At 62.2% G+C, this 17,037-nt stretch overlaps 4 protein-coding genes across 4 annotated transcripts; 2 read left to right on the top strand and 2 right to left on the bottom strand.

Moving 5' to 3' along the window:
* Nucleotides 1-1,240: 1,240 nt before the first annotated feature.
* Nucleotides 1,241-3,044, bottom strand: A1Q1_07279 (multidrug resistance protein fnx1; the record flags this gene model as incomplete). The annotated part of the gene is made up of 4 exons (XM_014327515.1): nt 1,241-1,300; nt 1,366-2,294; nt 2,370-2,789; nt 2,924-3,044. 4 exons carry the CDS (start codon nt 3,042-3,044, stop codon nt 1,241-1,243), a joined length of 1,530 nt encoding a protein of 509 aa, XP_014182990.1.
* Nucleotides 3,045-4,122: 1,078 nt separating this feature from the next.
* Nucleotides 4,123-6,258, top strand: A1Q1_07278 (arylsulfatase precursor; the record flags this gene model as incomplete). Its single annotated transcript, XM_014327514.1, has 3 exons — nt 4,123-4,258; nt 4,455-5,278; nt 5,347-6,258. 3 exons carry the CDS (start codon nt 4,123-4,125, stop codon nt 6,256-6,258), a joined length of 1,872 nt encoding a protein of 623 aa, XP_014182989.1.
* A 234-nt stretch (nt 6,259-6,492) lies between these two features.
* Nucleotides 6,493-12,708, bottom strand: A1Q1_07277 (uncharacterized protein; the record flags this gene model as incomplete). The annotated part of the gene is made up of 6 exons (XM_014327513.1): nt 6,493-7,080; nt 7,132-7,287; nt 7,340-7,990; nt 8,041-8,913; nt 8,954-11,056; nt 11,107-12,708. 6 exons carry the CDS (start codon nt 12,706-12,708, stop codon nt 6,493-6,495), a joined length of 5,973 nt encoding a protein of 1,990 aa, XP_014182988.1.
* Nucleotides 12,709-14,330: 1,622 nt separating this feature from the next.
* On the top strand, nt 14,331-16,588 carry A1Q1_07276 (uncharacterized protein; the record flags this gene model as incomplete). Its single annotated transcript, XM_014327512.1, has 2 exons — nt 14,331-15,462; nt 15,513-16,588. The coding sequence occupies 2 exons, from the start codon at nt 14,331-14,333 to the stop codon at nt 16,586-16,588; spliced, it is 2,208 nt and encodes a 735-aa protein (XP_014182987.1).
* Between the last annotated feature and the right edge of the window lie 449 nt (nt 16,589-17,037).

Here is a 17,037-nt window from a genome sequence, read left to right as displayed (position 1 = left end):
CTCGCGACACGCGTACACCCCGCCCGCAATCCATGAGCCATTCCATGCTTGCTCCTTTCCACCATGACACAGTGGCCGCCGTAAACAGGGAAGTACATCCCCTCCTCGGCGTCCTCCGTCGTCGTGCCGGCCTCCCATTACACTGCTCGTCGCTACGCTGCACCTGCATTGCGCCGCCCGACACAGCGACCATCAGTGTATTCCTTGTCTTTGTCTGTGTGGATGTGGCTTATGCCCAAACTACATCGGCTACTGGAACGTCTGGAACCTTACTTGCCCCGCCCCTGGAACGTGTACCGCGTCTTGAAGCTTGAGAGTCGGGAGCCAGCGGCGTGAGAAGAGTGACGCACAGCAAGTGATCGAGTGTTTCCAATGCACGCCCACTCCTCCACCCCCTCCACCCTCCTTTGTCTCCCACTCTTACATGCGGTGCCCCCCGTACCGCTATCCGCCGTGCTGTGCCGGACCGGTCGCCGCATGCATCGTCACAGCACAGTGACGCCCATTCCCATGCATGACTCCGCACACGGCACACGGCACGGTGCAAGGACATACGGCAGACCCGGCACGCTGGCGCGCCTGGCTATACGCGGATACGCAGCCCGGATAGCCCTATACCCGGCCAATTTAGGCCCCGTAGCCGTGCGTCTTGTGCGTCTCCCGTGGCCCCGCACGCCGTCCGGCTGACCACCGCCGAGACGTTCATCGTGCGATCTCCGTTGTCTTGTGTTGCCGTCAGTACCCGCCCTCTCCCCGTTCCCAGCGGCTATCACATGACTTCTGGTCCGTTTCGAACCACACCTTAAACGACCAAGCAACGGCATGCACTGGCGATAGATACGACAACGCCTTCCTCGCGCCTTCCTTGACATCTGACTCTTCTTGATAAGCACCACACCGCTTCTTGTTCCACCTCGAGATCTCTTGACGTTGCAAACCGTCGCCCTCAAGACAACTGTTAAGCACGGCTAGCTGTGCCATTCTCTTCCGGAATCCCCGCCGGCTGTGATCACATTTCTATCCGCTTACTCTCACTCACGCCTCCTTCACTCATTCTACGATCACTTCTTCGCGGCCGCGGAGCAACGGCTCAGATTTCTGGACAACGCCTCCGACACACGCCTCTCAGGCTGTCTCAGACGACAACAGATGGTGCGCAACAGTGACCGCCGCAGAAGCAAACGTGCAGCCTAATGGATACATTAGATCTATTTGTGCGTCGCCATCTATGCGGGGCGCGCTACGCCCGCGGCTCCGTCGAAACGGGCTTTTCCTGCTCGTGCAGGGGTTCATCAGGAATCTGTTGGTCAGCGGGGCCCTTTCATCTGCATCCAACCCCAGCTTCTCATCCCCGCAAACACTCACAAAGAAACTCGTCACCAACACGATTGCGGCACCTATACTGCCAAAGATGAAGGTATTCCTGAGCGCGGCACCGTACGCCTCCCTAGCGAGCAGACGCTGCGACAGGGGCAGCTTCTTGATGACGCTGCTGGCCTTCCTTAACCGATCGATGAGGGTTCCATCCTTGAACCGGAGGGCGAGCTCGTGCCCCAGACTTGTCTGGAAAACGGCGTCGCTGATCCCCACGCCGAGCACCTGACCAATGCAACGCCAGATGAAGACGAATCCGGTCGCTGTCGCAATCTCGTCGCGGCTGACTGCTTCCAGGTTCGCGACGAGTGTCAACGTGAGCAACGCACCGAAACCCGTGCCCATTGGAATCACGGCTGTCCACTGCACAAACTCGCTGCTGTGCGGGCCCAGGAACGTAAGCAGGATCATGGACAGGAGCGGGCCGCAAGCGCTCAGAACGATGGCCCACTTGTACCGCCTCGCGCGATTCACGTAGAGGCCCGCCAATGGGGAGAAGATGGCCATGGCAATCGAGTTGGGCAGCAAGTGCGAACCGGCGCTCGACAGCGATTGCCCCAGCACAATCTCAAACACCATGGGGAGGTGGTAGAGCATGTTGAAGTTGACAATGGCGATGACTCCACTGATGATCCCGATACAGAGCGGCACACGCCTCTTCAACAACGTCAATGGCAGAACGGGAACGCGCGCGAAGCACAGCTCAACCAAGATGAAGACTGCAAAGAAGCCCGCCGAAGCCAGAGCGAAGGGAACAGCAGAGTTCTCTGACCCAAGGCTGCGCAGGAGGCATCCGATCGAGAGCAACAGCGTCAACGAGCCGCCGAAATCAATGTCGCCCCAGCGTGTCTGCCCCCTCGCCTTGCCGGGGACAGAGTACCCCACGAGCACGTATAGCGTGAGCGCGATCGGGATCTGAGCTGAAGTGTCAGCGCCTACTGCCTGCCCACATTATATTCGTGATCGGGTCGATCGTGCGATCGCGGGGTACTCACCGAAGAAAGCCGCACGCCACCCAAACGTCTCCGTGAGCCACCCGCCAATGGGCCCGCCGAGCCCGATCCCCAGCCCAAAGACCATCATGTTGAGGCCTTGGTAGAACCCCCTCAGCGCGGGCGGGAACGTCTCCGCGACCACCACCGAGGAGACCGTACTCATGCCCCCGCCGCCCATACCAGCCACAAAGCGGCCGAGGCACAGCAGCGCAAAAGAAGGCGCGACACCACATCCCAAAGTGCCCACCGTGAAGAGGAGGAGGGCCTGGCGGAACGCCCGACGCCGACCGAGTATATCGGCCAAACGCCCATAGAGGGGCGTAAATGTCACGTTGGACCAGAGGTAGGCCGTGCCGATCCAGGAGGAGCGGTCGAAGGAGTGCAGTTCGGAGGAGATGGTTGGGATGCATGTAGCCACGACTAGACGTTAGCTCGCTCGGAGCGCGGAGCGCGAGATGCGGAGCGTGCATGTGCAGCGCACATGACGTGTGGGGGAGGGTGGGGGAGAGATCAGAGACTGGGGGAGATCCCAGCACGCAGAGTGGGCAACTCACTCGTCAGGTCGAGGACCCCGAGGAAACCCGCAAGAAGCGAGGTCGCGACGACCAAACGCCGGGTCGTCGGCGTCGGCTCGGAAGCCACAAGGAGGGGGGTATGTTCGCCTGCTCCGGGCATGTGGAGGAGTCTGGGTAAAGCAAGGTGAGACAAAGTTGAGGGGCTCTTCGTGATCTCGGAGGCCCGGCGCCGAACGTTTCTTCTTAAGGTTTCGGGGCCGTTATCGGTGTCCTGTGTTGGTGGGCAGTGTGTTGTATCGGGAAAGGCGCAGAAGACGCAGAACGCGCTGAACACACTGAGAAAATCTGCTAGCGCGGGCAACTAGCTCGTTCGCTAGTGTTAGTGGGCAAGAAGAAGAGATAGCAGGAAAGAGTTTACGCTCGTGGTTAGTTTCTTGGGATGTAACTGCGCTCTGACCGGTGGCGTCGCTCGTCCGACCTGTCACGCCGCTCCGCGGGCCGTTGGCAACAAGTTAGTTAGTCTCTCGCTTGGACAGATCTTCCCGCGGGACAGGCTATCAGGTTACTGCGAGGGAGAGCGAAAGCCAACAAAAAGGCATGATCACTAGTGTCGCGATAGCTTGCAACGAGCTATGAGCCGAAAATCTAGCAGCAAGGGACATGTACCATTGGCAGCAGGCAGGTCTGACAGGGTGCGCAATCGAGGCAGAACGTCACGCCATCGGCTTCCGCCGGTGCCTTGCAGCCCTTCCTTGCTCGTAGCTCACGTTTTCTGAAGAGGCAAACCCTGACTCCTTATCGCGGCACCCGACGTCGGTGTCTATTCAGAGATTCGGAGATCTCTGGCTGCACCCTTTTTTTCTCCACTTGGACGCTTCCAAACACCGTCGCGAGCAGTGTGCAGCGCGAGCAGCTCGTCTACGGCGTCAAGTCGCGTCGCGCGCATCGGCCATGTCCCCGCCGAGATCCCCTGCCCTCTACATCCGCTACGATCGTCCGCAAAAACTCTCCCAACTCTATCCCCACATCAGGCCCATCACCGAGTCCGGGTCCCCGGACCTAAACCCTCCGGCACGTCATTTCACGAAACTTGCAACAAATCTCGAGTTTAACTGGTGCGCAACCAGCCTTCCGCTAGAACTACTATAAGAAGGACGGCCACTGCGCGTCATGGCCCAGATCTGCATCGACACTCTAGACCCTCTAGACGCCCTAGACCTTCTAGACTCGAACCAAACATGAGACTCGGCGCCCTCCTCGCCGGCCTCGTGGCCGCTAGCGCCGTCTCTGCGAACAACGGCAACGGCAAGGGCAACGCCAAGCCCGGCAAGCCTGGGAAGAACGGCAAGGGCAAGCCCAACATTGTCCTCATCCGTAAGTGTCGATCTGGGGGCAGTGCTATCCGCGGTCGTGCGGCGCATCTTCTCACTTCGCCGCGGTGGATCTCGACCATGTGATCAGTCCGGAGCATGTGATCGGGCGGCGTGATCGATCCGAAGCTCGTGATCGAGCACGGGGCTTGTTCTGGTTCTCAAGCTAGAGAGCGCTCGCTTCATCCGCTGACACCCAGTGACCGACGACCAGGACCTGTCGACGCTCTCGCCCGACGTGCTGCCGCACCTCTACGGCCAGATCGCGGCCGAGGGCACGCACTTCACGCAGTTCTTTGCCCCCGTGTCGCTCTGCTGTCCGTCGCGCGTCTCGCTGCTCCGCGCGCAGCACGCGCACAACCACAACGTGACGTATGTGTCTGAGCCGTACGGCGGGTGGCCCATCTTCAACAAGCTGGGTTACACGCACCAGACGATCCTCAACTTCATGCAGGAGGCCGGGTACGGGACGTACTACACCGGCAAGCTCATGAACGGGCACAACATCGACAACTGCGCGTCGCTCCCCGTGTCGGGCGTGACGGAGGGCGAGTTCCTCGTCGACCCGTGGACGTACGACTACTGGTCGCCTGGCTTCTGTGACGTGAACACGGGCCAGATCGCGGTGCACAATGGGTCTTACTCGTCCGACGTTGTCGCGCAGAAGGTCCTCGGACACCTCGACACGGCTCTGTCCAAGGACGAGCCGTTCTTCGTCGTTGCCGCGCCGATCGGCCCGCACAGCCACATCCCCGGAGCCAAGAACAGCAACGACTACATCCCCGGCATGTCCATCCCGCAGTACCGTCCCCAGGACGCTGGCAAGTTTGCGGACCACTCGATCGAGCGGCACGAGGGCTTCAACCCCGACTTCCCCACCGGCGTCTCGTGGGTCAAGGACCTGCCGCGCCTGAACCAGACGCAGATCGACCACCTCGACGACTGGCATCGCGCGCGTCTGCGCGCCCTCCAGCCCATCGACGCGCTGATCGGGGACGTGTTTGCCAAGCTCGACGCTGCCGGCGTCACGACGAGACGTACGTCATCTACACGTCTGACAATGGATACGCCCTCGGCTCGCACCGCAGGCAGCCGGGCAAGACGCTGGGCTTCGAGGAGGACACGCGTGTGCCCCTCTTCGTCCGAGGCCCGGGGGTCGAGAAGGGACGCGTCGACACGACGGGCTCGTGGGGCATTGTCGATCTCGGACGCACCATCCTCGATCTCGGCGGTGCAAAGACCAGCTACGAGAATGACGGACAGGCCATCGATCTCTTCGGCAAGGGCGACAAGAAGCACGACAACGGCAAGCATCTCGGCCAGACCAACGGCCACGGAAACGGAAACATCGGCAACGCGCCGGGAAACAGCGGCAACGCCCCCGGCCACAACAAGCCCGACGCCAACGACAACCCCCGCCACGCGCTCTCCGAGTACTGGATCCTCGCCATCGAGGAGGGACCCTGGGCGCACCCGCCCCGCCCGAACAACACGTACCGCACCCTCCGCGTCTCGGACGGCGAGCACAAGTACTCGTACTCTGTGTGGTGCACGGGCGAGCGCGAGCTGCACGACCTGAACGAGGACCCGCACCAGGTGCGCAACCTTTTGAAGGCGCACAACGACCTTGGCCGGTTTGCCGCTTTCAACGCGTCCGCCCCTGCTGCTGCCTCCGCCGCCTCTCTGGACCTCGCCTCGCGTGGACTTGAGGGTTCGCTCGACGAGGACACCAAGCGCGTCGCGGAGCGCCTCGACGCGCTCCTCCTCGTGCTCAAGACGTGCCAGGGGCAGCAGTGCCGCGAGCCCTGGGCCTCGCTCTTCCCCACTGGCGAGGTGACGAGCTTTGCCGACGCCCTCGACGCTGGCTATGACGGATACTTCCAGAATCTGCCCCGCGTCAAGTTTGACGAGTGCGCGCTCGGATACCAGGCTCGCAGGGAGAGGCCGCTCTGGGAGGACGCGTGGGCTTGGAAGGCGCAGGAGAACATGGTCGTGCAGAGCTAGTGGACTCTGTGGACTGGTATTGGGACGAATCTGTAGGCGCTCAAAAGACGTAGGAAGGGAAAGGGGTTGGAAGTCGTCAAAACTATGCAAGGGAATTAGGTCATGATCACATCGTTGCAGTGCTGGCATGCAGAACAAATACTCCGTCACGTTCATACCATGCATACACAAGTCGTCATCATTAGTCATTTATGTAAAGAACGGGGGGGATGTCACTTTTATCTAGTAGTAAGCTCACGCGGAGGGTTCCACAATCCTCGGTGCGGCTCTCGGGGTAGCCTTGGGCGTCACTGCTCCTTTCGGAGGAACGGGTGGCCCATCCTGCTTACTCGGCACGGGGGGTGCGACACCAGCCTTGGCTGGAAGCGCGGTCTTTGCCGGCGCCCTTGGCGTAGGCGTATCGCTGGACACGACGCTCGGCGCCGCCTTTGCGACCGTGAGGTGGTCGAGACCCTCGAACGGCCGCGTGGACAGCCATTGCTCCAGCCTATGCCTGTCTGCGCCGAGTGCAAACTCGCGCCAGTGGAAGTTCTCCTGCTGCATGGCCGCGATGTGGACGGCGCCTTGCTCTGCGCGCAGGCGCTGTTCGAGAGCGGCACTGCGCCACACGTCCAGGTTTTGCGTGAGGGCTGCCAGCTCTGCGGTCGTCTTCTGTACCTTGCTCTCGAGGTAGGAGCCGCGCGCCTTCTCGGCCTTGAGCTGCAGGTCGAGCGTGCGTGCTTCGGTAGCGTGGTTCTCGCCCGCACGGAGACCCTTCTCGCGCTCCAGGGCTATGCTCGCCTTCGCCTCCGCGAGTTCGACGCGGAGGGTGCAGGTCTCCTCCTTCAGGCTCCTGAGCTGTGTGTTAGTTACAGCGAGGCCCAGCTAGCTTACCTCTTCCTTGGCCGCAGAGAGTTCTGCTTCGAGCACCTGTACGCGCTTCGGGTCGCCAGAAATAGTGAGACTGTCGAGCCGCTCAAAGAAGGACGAGTGGAACGACGCCATCTCCTTCTGCAGCAGAGTCGCGTCGTCGTGTCTCTGCTTCGCTGTCTGCGCTGCGGCGTCGCGCTGTTGTCAGCTGCGTCACTTGCTGGTAGCTTACCTCCTCCTTCATAGCCTTGAGAAGCTCGCTCTGCTTGCTCAGTTCCTGTCGCAGGGAGACGAGCTCCTGCTGCGCCTCAGTCTCAGACGCCTGGATGATCTTGACCTTTGCGCTCGCCGTCGTGACCTCGGTGAGGAGCGAGGTGCGCCACGCGTCCTCGGTCGAGTCGCGGCGCTGGCGGAGCGTCTCGACCTGCGACTTGAGCACGGCTGCCTTGCTGTCTGCCAGCTCGCGCCGGGACCGCTCCTCCTTCAGGATGGCCTTCAGTTCTGCAATCTCTTTCGCCTTTGCGTCGTCAGCCTCGGCTTCTCGCGCGCGCAGGTCCAGAAGAGCCGCCTTCACCTCGCGCAGCTCGGCGATCGTCGCGCTCTGCGCGGAAAGGCTGATCTTGTCCATCATCGCCTTCTGCCCCGCTTGCAGAGAAGTTAGGAGCTCTTGGATTGCGGTCGTGTTCAGCGTGTTGGTGTTGACGAGAGTCGTGTCGCCTTCCGCGACGGAGGACTGCGATGAGTCACGCGAGCTGCCCTCATCCGCGATCAGGTTGTCGTTGATCGCCGTCTGGATCTCCTTCAGCAGCGTGCTGTGCGATGTCAGGACGGCTGCGACGTTCTCTAATGCCCGGGTCGAGGTCGGCAGGTTGTCTGTTGTCAGCTATGACCAGTGCAGCTCAGCTCACCTCTCAAAGCGTTTAGGGCGCGAACCGCACTCGACTCGTGCGCGACATCGACACGATCGAACGCCTCCTCAAGAAGACGCTCATTCTCCTCCTTCACGGATGCGAGTTGCTGCTCGAGCGAGTCGAGCTTGTCGAGGATCTCAGCAGCGAGACCCTGCTCTATGGCGACGTCAGACGCCGTCGACAGAGGCGAGTTGGACGACGACGTGTCGTTCGTCGGCTTAATGACCTCGATCGCCTGTCCCGAATCGCGTCGCAGCGGGAACTCGACAGACTCGCCAGTCTGAACAGGACGCAGCTGGCTCATCCTGGGCGGGCTGCCCGGCCAGTCGGACCAGTCGCCGCCGTCCATGTCACGCTGCATCGCTTCGACGGCCGCAGTATCCAGACCGTGCATGTCGGCGGCCGACGATCGGTCATCGTAGCCGCCACTGCTGCTCCGGCTGTGGTCGGAGTCCGAGTGACGCCGCTTTTGCGTTGACTTGGCGGCTGACGAGTTGCTAGCCGAGGTTGGGAAGACCCACGAGCGGAACCGCGACGCGTCGGCGACCTGAACCCCGGCACCTGCGGCGCGCTTGCTCGCTCCCGAGAAGCCATTGCCGTCAGGCAGCTGCGTTGAGGCGGGCGAGGAGAAAGAGCCCTGACCGAAGACGAACGGCTTAGCTGTCGGGTTCAGGCTGGGCCGCTTCTGGTGGGTCGACGCGGACGGCGTGTCTGGCTCAGCACGAGCGGGGGCTTTGATAGGCTGCGACGGGTAGATGTTGACGTCGTCCTTCTTCTCAGGCGAAGCCGGGGTCTTCGGGAAGTTGGCCGCTTTCGGGAGGTACGAGTTCTGCGACGACCTCTTAGCGGTGTGCTTGCGGCGGCGGGGCGACTCGCGATCTTCGTCAGAGACGGCCTCCTGCGGTCAGTTAAGCTCTCCCGTACGCAAAACATACAGCCTCGGACATCGAATCACGTTCTCGTTGGCTGAGTTGCCTGGGCGACGCGGGGTCCCTACGAGGGAGCAGTGCAGCAGGCGGCTCGGGGCGCTCGATCTTGACCGGCCGCTTTTCGCGCATGAGAAGGGACACCTCGCCGTTGCCAAACTCCAGCTTGCCCTCATTGCTAGGGAAGAAGGCGCTGCCGAGCTCGAAGGGCTTCGAGGTCGGGTCCGCCTTTGACAAGTCGAGCTCGGGAGGGTGGGGCTTAAGAGACGCGTTCTGGCGCAGAGGCGAGGCTCCCAGGCGAACACCGTTGGGGCGGAACTCGGCGGCAGTTGGACGCAGGTTGTGAGTGAAGGTGAAGAGGCCGAGGGCGCCACCAGTTCCGGCGGTCTGGGGATTAGACGCGCCAAAGCCGGTGCCGGCGGGCTGGAAGACGGGCGCCCCTGGTTGGAAGACGGACGCACTCGGCTGGAACGCAGGTGCACCTGGCTGGAAGACGGGAGCGCTGGGCTGGAAGGCAGGCGCCGTTGGCTTGAACGCCGGGGCAGAGGGCTGCAGAATAGGGAGCGAGGCCAGCACCTTGGATGGGTTTCGCGGGCTGGCGGTTGAGGCCAGCGAGAGCTTGCGGTGCTCAACGGTCGATGGGTAGCCGAATGTGAAGGCGGACGAAGTGACAGAAGGTGGTCGCTGCTCAGGCTGCGGCGCCTCAACCTTGGGCATCATCCGCGGGGGAGAAGTAACGACAGCTCTGGGGACGAAGACAGAGGCACTCGGCTTCAGCTTGCCGATGGGCGAGAGACTCTTAAAGCTCGGGTTGTTGTGGCGCGGTGCGTCGTCTCCGTTCATTTCTCCGTCCTGCCCATCAGAGGGTTTGAACGGGCTGGATGGGCTGTCAACGAAGTCCTCCTCACCGTCGCTGCCATCGAGGCTGTAGCTCTCATCACCTCCGTCATTGTTCTCCGAGTCTGAGTCGGATCCCTGACGGTCGTCGATCTTCTCACGTTCCTCTTTCGCAGAGGTCTGCTCCAAGCCAGCGTTATACTCCTGAGTGGGCGGGGGCGTCGGCGGAACGTCTGGAGAGGTCGACGCCTCAGCCTCCTGTGTGGGAGCAGGAGCAGTGGGAGCAGGGGGCGGCTTCGCCTTGGACTTGTCCGACCGCATGATACTCTGCAGCTGGCGCTGCAAGAAGCCAGTGGCGACCTTGGGCCGAGGCCTTTCGCGGGTCTTGGTGTCGGAGCTGGGGGTGTCCGAGTCAAGCTTGATGAGATCCTTTTCCTCAGTGACGGTACGATCATCCGTGTTTGCGGACGGCTCCTTCGGAGGGCCACTCGTCACCTGGACAGAGACAACAATGTCGTCAGCGGTCGACGCAGTCGAGGTCGGAGATGCGGACGGCTCCTCGTCAGCCTTTGACGCCGACGTCGATGGCCAGAGTGACTCGGAAATTTCTGTCTCTGTCTTCGTTGCAGAGTGTCCGTGCTCCTTGCCAGGTGTAGACTGTGGCGTGCCCCAGCCCTCTCCCTCCTCTGAAGCATCGGGCTCTGGACTTGCCTCCTTCCCTCCAACCACCTCCGCCTTTGGCAGCATGTCCGTGGGCCAGTCGGGCAAGAAGCCCTGCTGCGGGAACCCGTCCTGTGGGAATCCCTGCGAGCCGATAAAGTTGGACTGGCTGGGCGAGGGCGTGTTCTGCATCGTCGGGTCGTGATACCAGTCGGGCAGCTCTCCACGCTGCGGGAACGCTGCACTGACGGGGGACGGGGCATTGGAGCGGTTCTCGCGCCCGTCGCCGCGCAGGATGCCGCCTAACGAGCGCTGTAAGAAGGGGTTGCTGCTGAGGCTGAGATTCGTGTGGCGGCGCTGGGACTGCGAAGGCATCGTACTGCTGTCTGCGTCTGAGCCCGTGGCGGTGGCGTTGCTCTGCATCGATTCGCTCCTCAGGTGCGTCGGGAGGGAACGTGCGGTGCCAGGATCGGCCGGCTCGGCGGATTCGTCGCTCTCAGGAGGAGTCGCTTCGCGCATCTCCACGTCCAGCGCCAGCTCGACCTGGTCCACGGCATCCTCGTACAGAGCTGAGGGCTCCGTCGAACCCGGAGACATACTCTTGGCCCTCAATGCCTCAAAGCTTTCCTGTCTCGTCAGCTTGCAAACCACTTTCCCAAGCTCACCGGTGGCATCGACACCTTGACGGCCTTGCCGTTCCAAGACGACGTGATATCGATGGAGCCGTGGGGAGTGTCGTGCGCGACCCAGTTCTCAATGTCGCTCAATTCGAGCTCCTCGTCGAGAGGCGACGGCGGCAGAGGGATACTCTTGGGCGAGGCAACCTTTCGCTCAGGCCACGGGAATGCCTCCTTCCGAGGCGGCTTCGAGGGCCGGACGGGCTTCTCGATAGTCTCAGTTGTCTCGGTGGCCTCTTTGGCGTTGTCGTCGGAGCCAGGGTCCTTCGCCTCTTCACCAGTCTCGGTATCTTGACCTGGTTCTCCGTCCTCTCCAGATTTCTCGTCCGCTGCAAGTACCGAGTCAGACGCAGCGTCCAGTTCCTTGACCTCAGCTTCGCCGTCCTGCGTCACAGTAGTATCGTCTTCAGCAAGCTCAGCACCGTCCGCCTCCTCAGAGTCTTCGGCAACTTCTTCCAAAGGTGTGTCGGGCGGGTCGTAGACGTCAGGGGGCAGCGCCACACGCACCGTCGTCCCGCCGTGCTTGACATCAAAGGGCTCCTTGGCTGTCGGCTTCGGGGGGCTGCTGATGGTGTCACCGTTGGGAGCTGCCGACGGTGAAGATGGACGTGGAAGGTCGGAAGAAGCGGCCGCGGTTGGGCTAGAGGGTGCAGGTGCAGGGCGAGCAGGTGATGGGACACGGAGCTCCTCAAATGTCTTACCGCCCGGTCCACCCAGGATCGCTTTGGGTGGAGGTCCAACCCTGTGTGGAATGCTCGGGGTTCGCTCGTGGGACCGTGAAAGGTGTGATGTGTGCGTTTTCCTCGGTCCGAAGAATGCGCCACCGGGATTTGACACGGACTGTCTTGCTCCGTGTCGTGGAAGCGGCTGGCCGGACAGAGGAAGCGACAGCGACGAGTGCGGGAAGTGACCGAGAGTGGCGCGAGCTGAGGGGTCGAGAGCCCAGGTTCTCCGTGCACCGTTGGCGAAGGGCGGAGGACCGTCCGAGGGGTTCGATGGGCCAAAGGGCTGTCGGACTGGGACCGCAGAACCGCCTGGAGCCGTAGCGCTCCTAGCAGCCTTGGCCGCCTGGCTGGCGGTCACCGAGATGGAGAGCCTGGAAGGGCGTCCCAAACCTATACCGTTCTCTACCTGGCGGTGTCGCTGGCGTTTTGTAGGTAACTCTTGCGAGTGGGTGGGGGGACTGCGCTGGTGGACTGATCCTCGAGGCTCGTTGCCGTTGCCTTGGGGTTGATATGGAGCAGGACCAAACTTGGAGGCAGAAGCAGAAGCAGTGGTCGAGTTGTTTCCCAAGGGGCTAGGCTTGACTGGGGTCGAGGGGATAGGCGGAGTGGACCACGGATACATGCCTGGGAGAGGAAAGGCGTGCGACTGGAAGCTCGACTCTTGGCGGGTGTGCGCCCCCGGTCTGAACGGGGGAGGCGCAAACGGATGACCGGGCTGCGTGTTGAACGACATGGACACGCGGGGCGACGGCAGCGGCTGCCCGGGCTGCTCGGCTAACCCGCTCACCAGCCCGGGAGGACGGTGGTCGGGTCGATGGCCAGGACCCCCTCGTCGCCCACGCTTCTGCCGGTGGTGGGTGCTCATCCTGTGATCGTCAGCTCGACGCTCCTCAGTGTGTGTGTGTGTGTGCCCTCCCTCCATCCTCGCTCACGGCGGCTCCCATTAGATAGTCCACGTACCTCGACACCTGGTCTTGACGCTACCGGATACCTCGACCTGAGTGGACTCGCACGGCTGGTGGATCGCTACTGGCGCCGGGGAGGTATGGATATGAGATAAGGGGTAAGTGATAGACGGACAGTGAAAGAGAGTAGCGGTGTGAAATGTCGATGGAGGGGTGTCAAGAGGAAAAAGTTGGGTGCGGGTAGTCTGGGAGTGGTCGAGCAGAGTTAGTGCGCATCGAGCATGGTCCCGTGGTGGTGGTGGTCGTCGTTAGGTGTGCGATGGGCTGCGGCTGAGGCTGAGGCGTTGGGTTGTGGGCGGGGCCGGCGTTGGCCACGGCACGAGGTCAGTGAGCAGGGCTAGGAGGATGTAAGAGCGGTATGCGGACGTAGAGATGGAGGTGAGGAGTGTGCTCGGACCAGGCCGTGCAGGAACTCGTCAGGACCGCATTCTGGGACGCTGGGCTTGCTGCGTAGCCCTGCATGAGCGCATTGTGCTTGCCGACGTGGTATCCTGGTGGTGTCTCCGGCCGATGAGCATACGACGAGAGCGAGACTAGGGTCGAGTGCGGGGGTCCGAGCGCGCGCCGCAACCGCCTAGATCGCTCTTGACGGTTTCGAAGCGCAGGGTCATTTCTCCATCCTCCAGCCTCCTACATGGCGCCGTGCACGATGTATAGCATCCTGCATGCAGCATGCTGTCGACGGTCGAGTCTCAGTCTCCAGGTGGATTGCAGGAGTTTGGTTGGTGGCAGTCGGATGAACGAGATGAGATGCGATGGAGAGACCGTCGAAGCGGCAAGGGCAATCGGGGCGATCGGGGCCGGTGTCGCGTGTATCGGCTCGCGTATCACCGCCATCGCATGTGGCCGTTTCATGTCTCGAAGTGCGGCGGCCAGTGAATGCTGCAAGCAAAACCCTACTCGTCCCTCCCTCCTTGTCCGCATCGTCCCTTGATCCCTGTCGCCTTGACCACCAGTGTGCTGGGCAAAGGACACGGCTTGTGCTCGCGAGAGGCGTCGCAGGAGCTCACCGATTTCACTGAGGATCACAACCCAACTTTACCCTTCGTCCACTTAATTCTCCTCCTCGTTGGACGCCAGCGTTCCGAAACTCGTCGTGCTGTTTTCTGCTGCAAATCCGCACCACCCACCTCCCTTACGTTCAAGTGGGGAACCAGGTAGGGGCATGGCGTGCAGTACAATTTCGAGACGGGCACTTGACCCTCGAGAGATCACCTGGGACGGGACGTGGTATTCGACCGTGGGAAGATGACACAAGATCTAATTTAGGAGTCCGAAACGTCCACGGCCGGGCCGACGTCATCAACTCCGCCGTCAACGTCGGCATCGTCTGCATACCAATCACGGACTAGTTTGGTGGTGATAACTCCTTGCTAGCCTCGCTCATTGCAGCATGGCGCCCTGCTTGCCTGCGATCGCTTGCCTCGTGGTTTTTGTTGCTTGTAACTCTTGATTTACCACATCGCTCCACCTCCACTCTCACGACCACCTCCACTTGCTTAACCTGTGAGCGCATCTGGCGATGAGTGCAAACCACGCGCACCAGCCCGTCGCGCCGCGGCAGAACACGCAACCTCAGCGCAAACCGACCGGCGCCTCGGACCGTCTCCTAGCCGGCGCGCAGTATGGCCTCCATCCTGCCACAGAGGGCGGAGTGAGCGATGAGCCAACGTCCTTTGCCTCTGGACCAGCGGGGTTGGAACGACTCACGATCTCGCCGCAGTCCACGCTATCTGCCGCCTCAGCATCCTCAACACCTCCGCCACTCCCGCCCAAGGTTCCCGCGCACACAGTCCCGAAGTACACCGCCTCGCGGAGTGGATCTGTCTCCATCGCCCCCGAGTCCCCAGTCTCGGCTCAGAAACACCGAGTCGCCGCCCCCGTACCGATCGGGCAGCGTCCACCGTCGCCTCCGAGGCAGAGGCGCGTTCCGCCTCCGATTGAGCTGGGCGAGAACTCTCCACTCACACCTCCGCTGACGCCGAGAGGATCGCCGCGGGAGTCACACCACCCGCACCAGCGCACGACTAGTGGGTCCAGACCGCTGCCTCAGATTCCACAGGTATCGTCGCGCACGCCCCCGCCTCGGTCTCCCCAGACATCAACCTCTCACGGGTCCCAGGGACTGCTCCCCGAGTCGCCCCGGACACGAACGGTGCAGAATGCGCCTCTGTCGCCGTCGGGGGCGACGACAGCGGACGCGCAGCAGAGCACGAAGACTCCTGTCCCGACTAGCCCGCAGAGAATTCGGAGGACAAGCGCGGATATCCAGAGGTCACAGCCACCGATCCAGTGGACCCGTCAACCCGTCGCGACGGAAACTCAGCCAGCAGCGAGTGCTCCTCCGAGGGGAATGGGCCAGGGACAGCCTCGCGCTACCTCTCTCGGCGCGGGGCAGCATCCTGACGCTCTGTCGACACGGATGCGGCCAACAATGCCACAGGCACCTCGCGCGGCTTCGATTGCCGTCGAGGGGCCACAGACACGTGCCCACGCGCATTCGATCACGTCCCGAGCGGCGACGACTGCCGATAAGAGACCGGGGTGTCCACAGCTGGAACAGCCACTACGCGCAGCGACCGTGGCTGTAGAGAGCCGACCGACGCCATCAGAGAAGGCTCAACTAAGCGTCGAGGGACGGGAAGCTGCACAAGGTGTGTCGCCGGCACCCACTCCCCCGGAAAACAGACGTCTGGTCCGCCAGTGCCCGAGAAACAGACCTCGGCGGCGTCGGCTCCCGCCAAAGTTCCCGCCTCTGCTACTGCCACCCCCGGCGCTGGCCCATCCCAGCCCCCGAAGCCGACCAAGGCCACCGCCTCCGCCTCCCTCCCCGCCCCCACACCGCCGAGGAAGGATCGCCCAAAGGCGCAGCCGAAGGACAAGGCGAAGGCTGCGGGCAAGGAGCCAATCACGAAGGTGTCCTACCTCGATCCATGTCTCCAGAAGTCCCTCCTTACGGTTCCGGCGGCGATGACGACGACGGCGGACGCGGCCCTGAGTGCAGTCGAGGCGTACCCCGAGCAAGACTTCAACTGGACGATCGGGGCGCCGATTGGCGGCCTGGGCGGGCTGGCGAAACACTACGTGTTGCGGCCGGATGCCAAGTTCCAGACCGAGAATGGGGGGATCAGCCTCACGCTCGCAGTCGTCGATGAGCGGGGCGGGGGCGTGCCGTCGCCTGCGCCCACGCCCGGGCCGGACGGCACGATCCCGCCAAAAGTGAAGCAGGGCCGGACGAAGGCGCGTGTCGAGGTACGCTCCGACCGCGGCGGCATCCTCATTGATCTGAAGGAGCTGGACGCCAACCGGCAAATCGACCTGCTGGTCGAGACGCGCAAGGGCGATGTGTTGTTGTTGCTGCCTGAGAACTTCCTCGGCCCGATCCACGTGCGCGGCGAGGAGCCCGTGTTCGGCTCCATCCTCAGACCGCAGCTCGACGAGGTCGTAAACCCTTACGAAGATCTGTGGACTACGAACGTGATTCCGCTCGGGAGCGAGCGGGGCGCGGGGCGCAAGAACAAGTTCCGCGCTCACAAGCTCATGAAGGGCATTAGCAAGTATGTCCCCGAGGCGCTTAGGGAGCAGGACGATTACCTCGACATGGCGATGAGCAGCTATACGACGCTGAAGAAGGGGGACCAGTCCAAGATTTTGATTAAGAATGAGAAGGGCAAGGTGTGTGTTGGGATGGGTGGGACCAGGGATGTGAAGGACCTCAGGGAGAAGGAGGAGATCAAGGTCGGCGCTGTGGAGGGGACGAAGAAGCATTGGTGGAGCTAGGCTGGTTTGTTGTATGTATCGTTGGTTCTGGCATTGGGCTGTGCAGCACCAACATACGCTTCTGCGTGGTAAGGACAGAAGGCAAATGGAACGCAGCGTAATCAGCAACAAGGCGATCGAAGCGACGCTTAACCGGATGCTAGGCCGACAATCAATCTTGATTGCCGACGATCCCTCATCGCCGCTTTCGCGCCTATCGCTCGTCTCCCGGCCACATCGCGCATCCACTCATCCACAGATCCCACACCCCGATCGAGCCGCGTCTCACCCACACAGATGACACTACTAACGCAAGTACGCCCTTCCCCTTGGAAACATTTTCCTCCTTCTCGTCTACTCTCCTCTTAACTTCACACTCTTCGGGCGTGCTCGCCGATAGACCAACCGACCTTCCTCACCTTCCCCTCCCCGACTCGACAGAGAAAGTTCACCTTCCTCGGGCGCGCGTC

Source organism: Trichosporon asahii (assembly GCF_000293215.1).
Source record: "Trichosporon asahii var. asahii CBS 2479 unplaced genomic scaffold scaffold00009, whole genome shotgun sequence".
Classification (NCBI taxonomy): Eukaryota; Fungi; Basidiomycota; class Tremellomycetes; order Trichosporonales; family Trichosporonaceae; genus Trichosporon; species Trichosporon asahii.
Note: the sequence above shows the minus strand (reverse complement) of the source record. Positions and strands in the feature narration are given on the sequence as shown.